At 36.2% G+C, this 18,536-nt stretch overlaps 1 protein-coding gene across 11 annotated transcripts in view; it reads left to right on the top strand.

Annotated features, from left to right (window-relative positions):
• Window positions 1–18,536, top strand: part of LOC128868466 (rho GTPase-activating protein conundrum) — a 65,439-nt gene that overhangs the window by 42,539 nt on the left and 4,364 nt on the right. For 4 of the 11 annotated variants that reach the window (XM_054110586.1, XM_054110577.1, XM_054110582.1 and 1 more), the window contains 2 exons: window positions 17,467–17,837; window positions 17,904–17,971. In XM_054110586.1, the coding sequence (XP_053966561.1) occupies window positions 17,684–17,837; window positions 17,904–17,971 (222 nt within the window). In that variant the 5' untranslated portion in view covers window positions 17,467–17,683. Of the gene's footprint in view, window positions 1–17,453; window positions 17,838–17,903; window positions 17,972–18,536 lie in introns of all 11 variants that reach the window. The other 7 variants (XM_054110581.1, XM_054110576.1, XM_054110578.1 and 4 more) reach the window with 2 other exon arrangements.

The following is an 18,536-nucleotide window of genomic DNA, read 5'->3' as shown; positions in this document are numbered from 1 at the left end:
GAGTATAAGATATAAGTCCATCCCAAAAATACCAAGTTTTTGTATCTGGGAAAATGTTTGAGATGATAATTTGCAAAATATCAGCAAACATTTTTGTAGTCATTTGTGGCATTAGCGATTCGATGGAATTGCAGATTAAAAAAGTTTACATAACTGCTTTGAAAGCATGCAAAATCATAATTTTTAGCTGAACAGTAAGACGAACAATCGCGGAATTAGTCGTAGAGGAAAACAAATAACTCACAATTGCAAAGATAGGAAGATTGTATAGATTTGTTGAAACTCCATTGCAGTTTGTTTTATAGCAGCCGTTGTTGATATTGCGACAAATTGCGAACCAAATTCACGTTTTAATGTTGTTTAATGTTGAAAACGAAGCTGAGTTAAACTCGGAATGCATTTCAACGACACTGCCATTTTTTAATTAAAATCCCATTCGTAACTCACACTCGATTGATGATTAGGCATTACCTGAAAGTAAATAGCAATAATTAAAGGAAAGCTTTCTGGCAGTAAAAGTCGAAAAGGTTGTAGAAATAGAGTGTCCTAGCTCAAAAATAGACGAGAGATCGGACACAGATATATATGGACCTATACTGAGAAACGCGGTCGCCGTAGTCGAATGGGTTGGTGCGTGACTACCATTCACAGAGAGAACGTAGGTTCGAATCTCGGTGAAACAGCAAAATTAAGAAACACATTTCTCACAAAAAAATATCATAAAAGTAATATAAAATATTGTTTTTCGATTTTTTCTTAGATTTTCGTTTTATGGGGGCTTTTTGGGGTTCTATAAAAAATAGTTAATACAAAAAAAATTAATTATTTCATAATTGGTTGTTATTCCCTGACCAATTATGAAGAGAAACTGAGTTATCCGGTTAAAATATATTCATTTTCCAGGTTTTTACATGAAATCTACGAAAAAGTATTTTTTTCCCATGCAAAATACATGGGATATTTCAAAGCCCCGGCGGCACCATTAAATATGGTCTGATTAAAAAAAAAAAAAATACGGGTCTTTTTATTTTTCATTCTTTACTATTTTGGGGGGCGGCAGCATACAAATTTTTTTTGGACCACCCTAATATATATATACTGAGGAGTGATATACCCTCTTTCAGCTTTTGGAAAAACACAGCAATACTTTGTTGGTTACTTGGCCAAAGAGGTATTCCAGAGATCGTGCCCGCTTCATATTTACTTTAATCACTGCTTAGAAAACTCTCGGCATTTGTAAATACTTCTTATGACGGCAATTAAATATATGAAGCTTAATTACGGAGGCAAAGTGCTCTGTGCATCCAATTACTCGTAAATCGGACTCTCATCGAATCGCTTATTCAATTACTAAATGACGGAGACGTTTATTTCAAAATGAAAACGTTTCAATTAAGACTCATTATTACCACATAAACAATATTGACTCATTTAATCGCTAAGAGATTGGAAGTGCATCAAAATCTGCTTTCCACATAATAGACTGCTCATCACAGCAGCTTTTTGTTATTTGACAGTCACATTCGGGTTCCGCCTTTGCGAAATACGCGAATAGTTCAAATCAGGTGATTGATCTCTGCAACTGAAAGCCTGTATAATGCAACACACAACAGATACCACCGATAATGAACAGCCAAACAAAATGCGACTTAAAACGTTTGGACATTTTATCTCGAGTACAATTTTAAAGAAAAAACGCAAATGCTTTTGAGGAGCGAAAGAAACGAAGAGAAATTACAAAAGACAAAAAAATGTATTAAGTTGTATTAAACCTTAGCTTTGAATTGAAATTGTCGGGATAATTTCTAGAGTGCTCAGTATACCCCTTGAGCCGCCTAGCAACATCCCTATCACTAAGACATGCGTCACATCGTAAAGAATGCGTTATTTGTTAGCACAATAATCAGCCAAAATATAAATTTATTTTTAAACCAGTTTATGTATTTACAACTGCTTACGAGGAGGCTCGTACGCAAGTGAATAATTTTAAGCCAAATATTAAAACCCCAATTACTTAGTCGCAGTTGATTTACATATCAGTTATGCAAGCCTTTAAAATAAACTTACAAAGCTTTCGAATAACGGTTTCGAGAGTAAACTTGCAAGTGAAATGCATGATGACTTACTTCGAGGGCTCGCTAATTTTTACAACGTTTGCATGCATACCATATATACACATACATACATATGTACACACATCACGCTTGCAAAAAAAAATTCAGAATTCAATGCGATTTTTGAGCAACTTCAATCTTACACTTTATTATATTAAAACTGCTAAAATTGAATGGGCTATAAAACTGCATACCCAGAAGTTTAATAAAAATTCAGTTTAGAAATTTTGATGAAAATTTTTTGAAAATATTTATAAACTTTATATATATCTTACGCTGAGTAGAATGGGAGTTTCCGCTAAGATAATCCGCAAGGAAGGGCGGCGTTCGGGCCAAACATGGCTGGTCTCCAACACCATCACACAGAAGCTACAATCTTTCGTCAACAAATGCCTCCGCACCATCCGTAGAATATTTTGGCCGAACACTATCAGCAACGGCGCGCGATGTAGATCAACGAATGCCATCCTATGGCAAATTAAGTAGTACAACGCAAAACGCAGTGGCGATGGATAGATTACACGCTTAGAAAATCACCAGATAGCATCACGAGAAAGGCACTTGACTGGAACCCGTAAAGGAGCATAGGTCGCAGTCGGCCAAAGAATAATTGGTGAAGGTCGATGTTGCGCGAAATAGAAGCTTCCGAGCGGAATGAAAAAGGATATAAAAAATAATAATTTTATGCAAAGTTTGGAACTCTAATTTATGACGTGTTGAACTACATTTTTACAAAAAATCAACTTTAACATGAAAAATATTGCGAGTATTGTAAAGGGAGCGAATTATGTGAATACATACATGTGTGTTCACAATAATACCAGTACGACATATTGCAATCTTTTGACTATTTATTTTTGCTATTTTTATATTTTTTTGTGTTTTTTATTATTTTTATATATATTTTCTATTATTTTTATATTACTATTATTTTTATATATTATTTTTAATTATATTTTTATATGTTTTTTTATTATTTTTATAAAAGTAAAGGTCACAATTACATAATTTTAAAAAATTAAAGAAATTTTTATCAAAATTTCAAACTTCTGAGCAAAGTACTAAGTTCGCGTTTCAAATGTCTGTCAAAATCCATACAAATTGCATTATCTTAAGTTAGTTTGAACTTTTAGCCTTTAAGCCAGGGCAGGCAGTTTTATTACGTATTCAATTTTGCTATAATAATTTACTAGTTTAAAGTAGCTCAAAATTTGCGTTAATTCCTGATTTTTGTGATATTTTTTTTGGTTGACGAAGTTTTGTATTTTCTTCCATATAATGAATGCCAAAATTGTTTTTTATACGGAGTTGACCGTCAGAAATATAATAAATTGTCAATAATAAACGCAATTTCAAATTTGCATTAGATTGTTCCAAATTTAAAAGGGTTAGTATTAATAATGACTAAAATGTTTGAAATCCTAATGAAAATTTGTTTAACTATTTTTAAATTTTTACAAAGTTTGAAACTAGTTATATGGTTTTTGTTGTAGTATAAACTATATTTTTAAAAAGAATTAAAAATAAATAAATACAAAAACTATAAATAGTCAAAACCTTGTAATATCCAGCACTTCTATTATTGTGCACACAGGTGTAAGTGTGAATGGTATGCATGACAACCTCATATGTCTTGTGCCTGCCTTGAGAAGGATGAGACGACGGAGTCTTGAACTTTATGAATAATGTGACGGCATTTATCCATGGGATCCAGCCATGCCTATTAATTACTATTACTTTATTATACAAAATTTTACTAACAAATCTTCCTTGTTTACTCTCTACATTTGAATAATCAATAAAATTCAGTTACATCTGTAAAGTTATCGATAAGAATTAATGTTATTTTATGTTTCGAGATTATCGTGAGAGCAATTTTGATCGGCTTATCTGCTTTACTAAATACCGCTTAGAGTTTTAGCTCGACAATTATCATACCCCAGTGCACGCTATCATACTCTATTAGCTATAGATGACTTTCTTCGCCGAGTAAATGCTAAGGCGCTGACTTTCAAGTGAGAAAATCGTTTACGGAATCAATAACAAGGCGACTTTTCTCATTATTCACAAAAGTAGCAGACAAGCATGTATTTAAATTTTAGTGTAACAACACAGCGAAACCAAACTGATTAGTTATTTATTTTTATTTTTTTTTATATTTTTTTATTTTTATTTTTTATTTATTTTTTTTTATATGTATATAGATTTTTTTTTTTCATTTTTCTATTGTACATGCATACATACATATTTCTTGTGTAGAGTTCTACTTTTCAGGAAGCTTAATTAAACTCAATTTGGTTTCAGTTACATGACTTGTAAAAAGTTCAGCCACTCCCTAAATAGAAATCCATTAGCCATTAGCTATTAGCTCTTAAGGGATTTTCCGTGATTATATTTATGTGCATACATTTCCATGATTCCATGTAGTATAATGTATGTATGTATGATATAACGAGTGCTTCGAACTCCACACTTTGGCACAGGAATATCTTCTGTTTAGTTACATACACATTTTCATAAAGCATGCATACATACGTGTGTGTAGATGTGTTCGGCTTTACTTATTTAAACAAATATGTTTATGGATTAAGTACATACGTACATACATACATACCTACAAAACATGTAAACTTTGGGGTCACTAAAATTTCACTTGATTAAATTCATTCGTAATTTCATAATCGGTTAACATGAAAGCGGCATTAGCATAGATATGTATGTGTGTAGCGCCCCGAAAATGAATAATGTACTACCTACTACTTACCACAAAAAATTAAAAAAAAAATTATAAAGCAACTGAAAAATATTCAAAACTGTAGAAAGGTAAAAAGCAGATAAAATAACGTATGCGTGTGTGTGTGTTAGTAACACTAAGCCATAAATTCGGAATATCTATATTCATTAACGTAATTTATACATGTACGAGTATATGTATATGTATTGTATGTATATATGTATGCGTGTGCATAACCATGTGAAATATCGAACATATTGATCAAGGTAATGTTCGGAGTTTCGATAAAAGGTTGAGCGTGCGCATATCATCAGTTCGACCAAGAAGCTATTTGAACCAACTCACCGAGCCTGGATTTAGCTATAGACATTCATACATATGCACGCGTGCATTGCTTATTATTTGGTTGGCCGGTCGATTGGCCTCACTTGCCCAGTGCACGCGTGTTTTTATTTGTGGGTAATTAAGTCAGATGCCCGTAAGGTGCTATCGTATGACAAACCAGCACGGCTCAAGCTTTTTTCTCACTCATTTTGGTCTTTAGTTTTTTTTTACCGCATTCTTGCATCACCCATGCATGTGAACTTTCAAAAAGATTTCGAATAATTTTGCATTAAATTAGGTGCATATTTTATTTTCTTAGATACATATGAAATGTACAAAATAATTAAAAATGAGCATCTAAAACTTGAATATTTTTTACAATAAACATATATATTATTATTTCGTTTATATTTAATTTCGTTATACGTTTTTTTTTTATGAATTTTTGCATTAACTCTCGACTAGCGTTTTTAAACTTGAAAGGTTTATTGGCCTACTTCATTGAGGCGAGCATGACTGTGAATGCTTGATGGTTTTTTCTATTATTTTGACAATGTTTATGGAGTAAAGGTTTTTGGTTTCGTAATTTTTTTTAAACTGTTCATTCTTCAACCAAAACCGTATAAAACAAACTTTATACAAAATTTAGAAAAAATTAATTTGAACTAATTTGTATTACACAAAATTAAATTCAAATTATTCCTTAATTTATTGCATCATATATGAAAATTAAAAAAAAAAAACAAAAACTTAAATTTTGAACTTTTTAATCTGAACCTTTAGAAAAATATGCCGAGTATGCAGCTTTATAGGCCATTAAATTTTGTTGCAATAAAGCGCAAATTTTAAGCGGCTAAAAAATCGCGTCGCATTGAATTTTTGTTTTTTCTGTGACGGCTCCTGCGGCTTTTTCCACATAACAATCGCAAATTATAAAAACTGGAGTTGGTTCTTTTTAATTCTTTTTTGCTAACAGTCTTGCGCATTTTCTTCCACAATAAATTAATTTTCATATGGAATAAAATACCAAAAGCCGTCAGAAAAATATTATTAAAAATCCTTGCGATTTGTTAGTCGCTTACAACTTACACTTATTTTACTAAGATTTTATGAGCCATGTTAATCGCGATTTACACAGGGACAGATTTTGTTCGTGGTAGAAGGACAGACGGGGAAGAGAGCGGGGTTTTAGTTTCCCGTGCTGGCTACTCGCTTTGTATTGTCAAACTTAAAGAAATAAACGTTAAAAGCAACGAATGTTGCCGAAAACCATTTTGCCCGTTTGACCGCGAATGAAACATCAAAGAGAATTTCCAGTGTATCCCTTCCCGATATCCGTGTGCAAATCGGCACTTACCCAAAAATTTTCCAAACATTCATCTTAAAAATTTAAAATTTAGATGAAAATGTGTGGATTTTTTATAATCTTTGTATAAAGTTTGAAAGTTTGATTTAGGTGATTTTGGTTAATAAAAGAAAAACAATAATAAAAAAACAAAAACCATTCTAATTCGAGAACTATTTTAACTATTAAGAAAAAAGCACCTTATACTCTTCACCGTAAATACCATTCGCCTAGTTTTTGACAAATTATTCGAATAGCAAGGAAGTATTTAGGAACATTGTCTCAAGCATTTTTGGCTTTTCAATTAATATTTTAAGATAGCATATTTTCCACACCTGTGAAACTGTTTTTATTTTGAAAAATATCCCTGCTGTTGTTGTAAACCCTGCCAAACCCAGTTCAGCCATCACTGTCGTTCCGGTAACGTAGAATCAACTGTCGTGGTAACGAGGTGGTTAGTGATCTTCACATGCCGCATGGAAAGATGTCCTTATCATGGCAGTCGATTCTACATACGTACCGGAATGAGTCGAATTCTTCTCCACCAAAGACTGTCTCCCAGTAAGCTAATACTGCTGTGTCTGCTGGGAAACCTTGCGCCATCAGCGTCTGTCGAAAAATAAATGGAATAAATTGAGATGAAAGCTAAAGTGAGATGTACGCTTTTAATTTTTCAAATCATAAAAAAATCAATTGTATTTAGTAAATTTTAATCCGTTCTTACATAAAAGTTAATACTATACTTTACAAGTAGCAGCAGGTACAACTCCAGAATATTTTTAGACATTTTTGTGAATATTTGTGATGGCTAAAACTTAAACAAAACTGGGAATAAAAGTTATAAGTATAAAAATGTAAGTTCAATTATTTGTGATGCAAGGCAATATGAAACTTTTCGATGAATGCTGTGTTTGGCTCATTGAACAGGTAGTAGCGGTATAACCAGAGTAATGCATTTTGTTTTTGCATTTGGTCCCTAGAATGTCTATAAAGAAATTACTCTTAAACATATTTTGACAATTTCGAGACCGAATAAATAGAAAAAAATCAAATCAGCTGTTCTACTGATACTACCTTTTCAATGTACATTGGATCTATCTAAACTTTAAAGGATTTCTATATTCGACTTTGACGTTGAACCCCATAAATATTATATTAGTAAAGATTTGTAGACCAAAATTGTGTTATCCAGTAATAATGCAGATTTTTGATTGAGTAGGCAGTTAAGTGAGCAAAATTTTAACCCCAGTTAGTTGCTTACGCTTCTTGAAGGACGCCATTTTGGCCTTCCATCAAGTTGAATACCCATGCATATTTTGCCTGATCAGCTATTTGGCAGTGATTTAAAGTTATTGGAGGGCATGAGTCTTTGCGGAGTGTGAAAGTTATCTGTACTGATTTTATTTGGCTGGCTTTTATACGTTATACGCCACTTGTTCAGCCAGGTACTGACTTTGTCGAGGTTGTGCTACCGTGGAGATGAAGTAGTGGAGGCAAGATCATTTTTATCATTTGGTGGTGTGTGTGCTTTTTGTCAAGGGTAGATCAGCAGTAAAGAAAATGTAAAGGACCGGTCCCAACACATTACCTTGAGGCACACCTGCTTCAATTTCGTGAAGACTAGTAACTTCATTGCTAATTTTCACAATCTATTCTCTAGGTGTGATTTAAGCACCCTGTAATAGCAGTGAGGCAGATTCATTTTGAGCTGGTAAAACAGCCCTGCTAGCCAGACCTTATTAAATACTTGTGTTGTGTCTAAAAAGGCAGCTGCTCAGTAGCCTCTCTTTTCTAGCGATCCTCTAGCGAAGTTATAGAGAGAATTGACTTCTTCAACGGTCGAATGGTGTTGGCGAAATTTAAACTAATGTGGGAATTAGTATCTTCTGTGCAATAATCGGCTTGAGCCTTTTTAAGAACAGTTTTTCAAAAGATGTTGATAGCAAAATAAATAATAACAATTATAATACACAAGTAAAAGATAGCAATTAATAAACCACACATCGTCGCTTCCAGAAATATTTCTAGTCGCATTTGTTATGACACATTCACAGTTCCCAGAGGTTATTTTATCGCTTCCGAATGCGTGAAACCCCATTTTAAATTAATGACAATCGACTTAGTAAAAGTTGCTCGGTGGCATAATAAAACCACAACACACAGATGCATAACAACGAAGACATTCCCCTGTACACCTGTGTAGTAGAAGCATTTATTCAGAGAATTTCACCGCATTAAGATTAGCTCAAATTGTATTTTTATTGATTTGTCTTTTCTGTATGAAACGCGTTAATACTCGTATTATTATTTTTTTTTTCTTTCTTTTTTTTTTTGTGGAGACCTCGGCGCCGATAAAATATCACAAACGAAAATAAAAATTTAAAAATTTTACATTCAAAAGATTCTTATACGTTTACCACAATGACCAGGGGCTACATGATGCCTTGTGTTATTTCATTGGCATTGATTACGCTTTTGTTGCATATGTAGTGGTGATTATTGTGGTTTTTTTTTGTGTTGGCTGCTCAATAGTGGACAACAATAAGAAATCAAAAAAGTAGTTGACGACAAAAATGGCGCTCCCATCAGCGCGACGAACTGAGTACGCCAGCAAAACCAGCATTGATGGTGATGGAGATGATGGTGAGCCGATGCCATGGGTTGATCAGTCATTTTGCTTTAGGTCTCAAATGCCGTTACATACATATTTACATATATTTATATACATTTAGACACAATCATATGGATGTTTATAATATTTATTTGTTTTTGGAAATGTATAAGTACTGTGTGCGTAGGGTCGATAGCAGCAGCTATGGGAGAAACTTGAATGGAAATGCAAAAGTAACTATTTTTTAAAAAACATGTACTATTTGCTTATAATACAGACATATGTACCTGTATGTATGTGAGTTTTTTTCTGTGCAAAGTATGACCTAAAAATTCACTGGCTTTAACGCAAAATAAAAAAATACCCCTTTACGACTGCAGTTTCTGTGTTTATAGGGAAGGGTGTCACTTCAATTTTATAATAGCCAACATTTTGCGTATTGGGAAATAATGTTGAATTGATTTTAAATTTATGAAAGAATTCAAGAGAAAATTTGCCTAAGATCTTGAACAACTTTTAATTTTCCTGTTATTAGACCTGTTCGTAGGATTAAAATGGAGAACAGATGGACTTGCTTATTTTGGGTACACTGAAAATCTCTGCTGAATACTCTCAAACAAAAAAAGCAAATGAAATAATTGCATCATAGATTATTACTTTTTTCCTCACGTTAATGAAAATCGTGTATCGGATTAAAAAAAAACACTAAAATTTTGTTGTAATCGAAAAACTTGATAGTCGACAGTGCATGAATTCGGCAAGTTTTTTTTATTTTACTTTGGAGCAGTAGATATTATGGATATGTTGTCATAGAAAAATACGGACAGCTCATAAGCAATCAGAACCATCGGACTCGCCGGACTCACACAAAAAATAGGACTAAACCAAATAAAATTCCGAAGAGAATCATTTTACACATCAATTCCGGTGTTTGGCCAAACTCCTCCTCCTATTTGTGGCGTGCGTCTTGATGTTGCTCCCAAAATGGAGGGGCCTACAGTTTTAATTCGACTCCGAACGGCAAATGGTTTTTTATGTGGCGTATTTTCATAGCTTGTTGGTTTATTTTCGTGTGCTTAGTTATTGCTTTTCAGTTTCCGTTTTAGAGCAGCTCGAATTGTATGTTGAATGCGGTCGGAAAGATAGTATTTTCACATCAGCTTCAAAAAATTGCTCATCCGGTTATCGGAAATTTCGCACTTCTTTAAGAAGTGACTGTATCAATGTATCAAGAGTAAATGCATGGTGTTTATTTTTATTTGATTTCTTTTTTTTCTTTGTTTTTTTTTGGAAATGTTGTTTGAAACATTCTTTCGACAAAGTGAATTTTACAAAACCAATATTGCCGACATTTTGGTGGCTAGAATTGAAGGCATAGGCTGGGACAATTTTTAATTTAATCATATGTCCCGATTTACACAGGAGAACATTTTGTTCGTGGGAGAAGGACGGACGGGGAAGAGAGAGATGTTTTTTCCGTAATGGTCACACTCTTTGTTCTTCTTATTCGTATTGTCAGCGTATTCGTAGCCGAATGGGTTGATGCGTGACTACCATTCGGAATTCAGAGAGAGAACGTCGGTGCGAATCTCGGTGAAACACCAAAATTAAGAAAAACATTTTTCTAATAGCGGTCGCCTCTCGGTAGGCAACGGCAAACCTCCGAATGTATTTCTGCCATGGAAAAGCTCCTAATAAAAATATCTGCCGTTCGGAGTCGGCTTGAAACTGTAGGTCCCTCCATTTGCGGAACAACATCAAGACGCACGGCACAAATAGGAGGAGGAGCTCGGCCAAACACCCAAAAAGGGTGTACGCGCCAATTATATATATATATATGCATATATATCGGAACCATGTACGTGGATCGACTCGTCCGCCTGTATTAAAACATTCTGTTTCCACTTTTCCCTTGAAGGTAGGAGCATTGTGGTGGTATTTGAAGGCGGAAGTAAATAGTGCACCAGTATGGGAAGTTCCGAAATACCGATTAGAATCCTACCGTGACCGTAACTACTGTTAAACCACTTTCTTCAAATACTGAATCCTAATGGCGCACCGATGGCGAGATATCTTGCATGACAATCTACTAAAAGGAAGGATGTTGTTGTTGTTGTTGTATCAGCATACATATTCGCCACACATTGAAGTGATAGTCCTTGCCGGATATAAATCCGTGTCATTCCGATAACATAGAATCGACTGACATGGGAAGATTAATGTAGCATATATCGCTTTCAGTGGTGTAGTTGACACCGCAGCGGCTATGAGAGCAGTTGGCAGTTTTTGAACCTTTTAAATTTTCTTAATGTTTACACTTTTCTCAAAGGCCACAGTAGAGCATTGGCCTACCTGTAGTTGTATATGCATTTTAGAATCAATGTATTGTTCTGAGCTCCATTATCTTGTATCTTTTTCCAATTACCCTACTAGCAACAACGCCGTCGTTGCTTTGCGTAGCCTATCTGCAACTGTGAATACACAGTTTAGCCTTCTATTCAGCACAAAGCCTAGATATTTAGTCCTTTTCATTACCATAAGGGCTTTACCCGCTAGAAATATCTGTATAAGAACGTCTTCTATGGATTCACACGTATTCCTCGACTTATTACACCGAAGAGACCATCTGTTGAGCTGCTAATCAGTTCTGGAGATTTGCTCATTCAGCCCAGGTAGCCGGTTGGGGTGATGCGTGATACCATTAAGGAGTGCGTAGTTTCGAATCTCCATGCATGACACAGCAAATGATAGAAAACGTTTTTTCTAATAGCGGGCAATGGCAAACCTCCGAGTATATTTTTGCCATGAAGTCGGCATAAAACTATAGGTATCTCCATTTGTGCAACAATATCAAGATGCACGCCACAAATAGGAGCAGGAGATCGGCCAAACACCTATCGCGCCAATTATTTATTTTTATTGCAAAATAAATTGAATAATCCGGTTTATATACATGCAATATATATATGTATGAATATTTCATCCCTATTTCTCTTAGTTGTTCACGTTATTCAAAAATTATATCGTGTTTAACCCTTCAAAGCGCACTTTTACATAAGTAGGCCAATAAGTAGGAGTACAACAAGCAATAATTTTTAAGAATTGCAACAAGTGAATAAAATAAAACTAGACAAAGCAACGAGGCAAGCGAATGTGCAAATAATTACTCAGTCAACCATGGCAGACGTTGCAGTGCAGTTGAATGAATTGCAGATCTGGACTTACAAATGCACACCGATGCTAGCGGTGTAATACATATTGTATATGGGTATGTGCATATGCGCATATGCGCACATACGTGTACGGAGTCCACCTCGGCATAAGCGGCATGTGCACACATAACTCTGTAACCTCTCATTTGTCTATGGAACAAAATAAGTGAATTGATTATTAAAACTGAGTAAAAACACATTAGAGGGCAAAAGTGACAGTTACAGTGAGCAAAGCATTACAACAAGATTTAACGTGCAACCAAACTAATGCCGCTTTTAAATCAAAATCGGAACTAATTGCTTCAATTAGTGATTTTATTTTCAATCCACTCCACCGCATCTTTGCCTTGGCCGAATTCAAAATTCGTGTGTGAAAATTTTTTGGTGTTGCTACGGATATTAAAATCGTTGAGGTTGTAAATAATATTCAATAGTGCACTTGTATATGGATGTGTGTATGTTACAATACAACAAATGTAAAGTATTTTCTTACCCAACGTTTGATGTACACTTTCATTTTATATTAATGCGAGTCGGTATAAAAGTATACGGTGTGAATATCAGATATAAAACCACTTGTAAATACTATACACACACATTTGTGTACATATACTTACCCTGTAGAAAATGCAACTAAATTTTAGTTCACTTTAAGGGAAGTACATATTTCTCGTTATTACTTGCTTTTTACTGATATTTCGATTACTTTACTTGCTTGTGACTGACACCTTTAGCAAGGCGATGTCAGCTTCCTTTCTGCTTGCTACATATCGCTTATTTTCTTTAATAGTGGCATAATGCAAGAAATTTTTTTTTTAAGTATGCAGAAATGACCACAAGTTATTATTTTATGCTAAGAGAAGTGGTCAAGTACGCAGAATCCAATAATCTGGGGCTAATAGTGGGCTGTGACGCAAACTCACAGAACATTGTGTGGGGAAGCAGCAAATGCAACCCCAGAGGTCTCAAGCTACTGGATTTTATCCTGTCATCCGATTTGGTCTTTCAAAACACTGGTAACAAACCAACTTTTGTGACCAGAAGGAGACAAGAGGTGATTGATTTAACACTTACCAATAGGTCAGTTGGAAATCAAATCAACCGATGGCGAGTTTTGGAGGAGGACTCTCTTTCTGATCATCGTCTTATCGAATTCCGACTGGGAATTGACACAATATCAATACCTTCCGGTAGGAATCCTCGAAATGTGGACTGGGACAGGTATGGTGAGCTTGTAACAGAGCGATTACCAAACCTGAAAAAACTCAAATCAGCAGAAATGATTGAAGATGCGACTAAGAAATTAGAAGGTACTTTAATCAATTGCTTTGAGGAACTGTGTCCACTCAGGCAAAGCAGACAGGGGAAAGCGGTTCCTTGGTGGAACCCTGAACTGTCGAAGCTTCGTGTACGGTCCAGGAAACTTCTTAATAAGGCCTTGAAGACCAAAACAGAAGAGGACTGGGCCAATCATCGACTTACACAGAGAGAATATAAGAAAAAAGTACGGCAAGCCAAACTTGAATCCTATAGAAATTTCTGCAGTAACGTCGAAGAAATGAGGGAAACAGCGAGACTTTGTAAGGTCCTTCATTTAGACCGCTCAGTAAGGCTGGATTCCATTCGAAAACCTGATGGTTCATACACCATTTCCAAATCGGAAACGTTTAATGCTCTACTCGAAACCCACTTTCCGGGTAGTAGAACTATCTGTGAAGTTGAGAGTGGCATGAACAACAACGGTGGCAACGGTGGAACCTCTAGGTACAGCTGGTATATTGCTAGTCGGATAGTGACAAGGGAATCGATAAGGTTTTCCTTATCTTCCTTTGAGAACTTTAAGTCCCCTGGACCTGACGGAATATATCCAGCAATGCTTAAAAAAGGAGGAGACAGGCTGATTGAGGCCCTGAAAAGAATCTTCACAGCCTGTCTTGCATTTGGTTATATACCATCCCAATGGCGACGCGTAAGAGTAGTATTTATTCCGAAACCAGGAAAAGATGACTATTCCCTAGCAAAAAGTTTCAGACCAATCAGTTTGACATCGTTCATGTTGAAAAGTCTGGAACGAGTGGTGGAGAAACATATTCGAGTGGGGGTATTGCCGAGAAGTCCACTTAGTAGAAATCAACACGCTTACCAGAGTGGAAAATCATGTGAATCAGCCTTACACGATCTTGTTAGCAAGATTGAAGCTGGGCTGGAAGCTGACGAATACACAATGGGCGTGTTCGTGGACATTGAGGGGGCTTTTGATAATGCCACTTTCGGCTCGATATGTTCTTCTGCCGAACGACACGGAGTTAATCAAGCCATTATAAAATGGATATACTCCATGCTCTCTGAGAGGCTGTTAAGCGCTGGTAGGAGCGATGACGAGCAAATCACAGTCAGGGCCAAGCAAGGATGTCCCCAAGGGGGTGTTCTTTCTTCGCTGCTGTGGTGCTTCGTCGTAGACTCCCTATTAGTGGAGATGCAGGAACTCGGCTTTCACGTCCAAGCATATGCGGACGACGTCTGTGCGCTAACATCGGATAAATCCTTAAGGAGGCTTTGCACGAAAGTGCAGAGGATTCTTGACAAAATCGATGATTGGTGCATGAGACAAGGTCTTTCCGTTAATCCGAACAAAACAACTATAGTCTTGTTTACGAGAAAACGGAAATTGGATGGACTCAGTCTTCCAACACTGAAAGGTGTGACACTTGGTCTTTCCAACGAAGTTAAATATCTAGGAGTAATCTTGGATAAGAAGCTGACTTGGGAGACACACGTTTCACTGAAGGTGAATCGTGCATTGAAGATTTTTCAGCAATGCCGTAGAGCCTTTGGCAAAACTTGGGGTCTGAAACCTGCTGTGGTCCTATGGATATACACAGCACTTATCAGACCAATCATCACTTACGCTTCTGTGGTCTGGTGGCGACGGAGCATGGTTAAGTCCACAATCCGGGAACTATACAGGCTGCAAAGAAGTGTATGTTTATGCATCACGGGTGCCATGAGTACAACCTCTGGAGATGCCCTAAATGCTATGCTTGATTTGCTCCCCCTCGATCTTAAGATACAACAGGAAGCAATAAAAGCTATGTGTAGACTCCATAAATATGGTTTCTGGCACGAAGATGGAGCTTCGGGACACAGAGAAATCTTTAAGTTGCTGTCGGAGCAGTATCCACTGTTTTTGGCACCTAAAGATGACCTGATACCCACAGTTTCATTCGGAAGGAAATTTGATGTCAGATTTCCATTGCGTGAGCAATGGAGCAATCCAGGAGGCATGCAGGGAGGTTTGACGGATATTTTCTTTACCGATGGGTCCAAGACTGAAATAGGGTCTGGAACCGGATGGTACTTAAACGATAGTAATAAGTATCACTACGCTATGGGGGGAATGGCAACTGTCTTCCAAACAGAAGTTTTTGCCATCCTAAAAGTAGCCGAATGGATCATCGAGAGGAGATGGAGAGGGAAACAGATTGGAGTCTTCAGTGACAGTCAGGCTGCATTGAAGGCCCTGGAGAACGCGAAGCAAACCTCAAAGATTGTTCAAGAATGTAAGAAGAAGCTTAATTCTGTCGCAAGACAGAACAGGCTTGTACTTATATGGGTTCCAGGACACTCCGGTGTTCAAGGAAACGAAATTGCCGACGAATTGGCCAACCGTGGATCAGCGGTGCCCCCACAGGGGCCAGAGCCAATAATCGGAATCAGTCCCGCAGGAATCAAGAACTGGATCAACGATTATGTAGGCAATCTACATAAAGAGCGATGGTCCGGTCTAGAACGCTGCAGAACTGCAAAGTGTTTTGTGACAAGTCCGAACAGAAAACTGTCAAACTTTCTACTAAAACTTAGAAGGAAAGACATTCGGTTGATGGTCGGCATCATTACAGGACACAACCCATGGGGTCAGCATATGACCACCATTGGAATCATCGAGGACCCGGTATGCCTGTCGTGCTTGGAGGAGGCGGATAGCACTGAGCACTTTCTCTGTGAGTGTCCTGCCTTTGCTAGAGCGCGACTACGAGTATTGGGTTCCGATGTCATGAGAATGAATATTATTCGTTCTCTAAAACTGGAGGATATTTACAAATTTGTCAAAGAATCTGGAAAATTCTCACAGGACTAACTATCTCTATCTCTGTCTCTATTCTTTCCTATCTCTTTCTATGATACTTTTCTCCCTCCCTCCTTGACTATCTACCCCCTTTCCAGAGCTTTAAATACAATGGGCTTTTTTAGCCTGAGTGTTTTAGGAGCCACCAAATCTCCTGGTGCTCCTTGGCTCGACCTTTTCAAATTCAAATTTTCAAATTCAAATGCGTTGTGAAAAATGCATGGCTTTATCTATTAACAGTATCTCATTTGATGGAAATATGCCTTTACTTTTACTTAAGGAGACAGAGTAAATTGCAAACTTTGAAGCCATTTTTCTCGACATTTAATGACCGATGTGCAATTCCTCCTCTTCTGCTTGATTAGAGCGCACCATTAATTAATTCATTAATTTATTTATTTAGTGATTCAATCCCACCAGGGCTAAACCTATATTTCAGTATGAATTGGGTAGGTCCTAAGGTGTGAACTTCCAAAGCACAATTCGTTATCAAACTACTTTATAATATTTGAAATGCGACTAGTAGCAGTAAACCAGAAATTAGTCAGTTTCCCCTATAGGGTATCGTATGTCTGTATAAAAACCCGCAGTATAAGAACACTAATTAGCCATTACGACGTTGCGATTGCGCATTGTTTCTCCGCAATTATGTACTTACATAGATATGTACACACAAACTGCGCAACATTGTCACACGTTGCCGCAAAACGGAAATGCAACCTAAAGACACACTTTAAGCGCCGCATCTTTTTTAGCTGTCTTATTGATCGTATTGGTATTGGGCCGTCTTGCAGTTGTGTTTTTTTGTTGATTTTATTTGTTGTTTTCATTGGCCTCAAACCATTTAACTGTTCATTACTGATATTTACCTCTCATTACTTCAATCCTACCACACTCATAATGTCTCAATTTATACACTTTACTGTTTAAATTTAATTTTAGACACCATTCATACTTTGCTCACATACTTATATTTTGCTCATACAGTTTTCTCTTGCAGCAGTAACTCATTCAAACGTCTAAAAGCAGCCACATTGAGCACAACAATTACAATATGGAGTAGTGTGAGGAAACGAAACCAATAGCAACAAATTCACAGCAACGGTGCAGGACGACATAATAATCTGTCCATTGTGCAATATTTCTATCGTCTCAAAATTTTACTCGTTAATTCGTGTCAAATTCCTTTCTTCGCCTAAAGTGATTAGAGCAACAATATGCCATATTTTCCAAATATCAATAAAAGCCAACATGTCAAAATGACAAGCAGCAACACGTCTTTAGACAACACATCCGACCAGGATTACAGTGAATTTCTAAATGAATATCAAACCAATTCGCCAAATAATGAACCTGAAACACAATATGAAGGTGAGTGAAAGGAGGTGAAATTAAATTTTTTTTTAAAATATTGATTATTATTAATTCTTATTACAGAGGGTGAATTGGAAGCTGAATGGCTGGTTGCTGCTGGATTTCCACAACTCACCAAACCATTTGAGCAGGTAAAATAATTCAGTGCTTAGGAGTATTTTATAAGTTAATCTCTTGATACCTTTTGCTATTCCGCTACGAATTTTTTTTTAGACTGACGCGTCTAAATATTCTGTACTTACAGACATAAAATAAAAACTTTAATAACTTTACACCCTCTTCGTCTTCCTCACGAACGTATGTTTCCAAAAATTAAACACACTAAAATAATTCTACGTAAATTGGAATGGTCGTCAATAGCAAATGCTAAATATAAAATTTCTAATTTTGTTCAGAACTCTTCTCGTATAAATGACGTACCAAACGTAGCAATAAAGGGATCCCTAAAATAACAAACGGATTTTCCACTTATACGATTTTTGCGGGTATACATACATATCATAATGAAAATTATTGAGAAGGTGTGGCCAATAACATACCGTTATCCGGCTCTCTACGAATCTGGCTGAATCAGCTGATAGGCTTACATAACTGGAGTCACGGAGCGGTTTGTTTACGAAAAAACTAAGATTGTGTTAGTGATTTACGAAAATATTCAACACAATGCCACTTCATTGCCGTCTGAACAATTACTGA

Source organism: Anastrepha ludens, chromosome 6 (assembly GCF_028408465.1).
Source record: "Anastrepha ludens isolate Willacy chromosome 6, idAnaLude1.1, whole genome shotgun sequence".
Taxonomy (NCBI): domain Eukaryota; kingdom Metazoa; phylum Arthropoda; class Insecta; order Diptera; family Tephritidae; genus Anastrepha; species Anastrepha ludens.
This window is presented reverse-complemented; position numbering and strand designations above follow the sequence as displayed.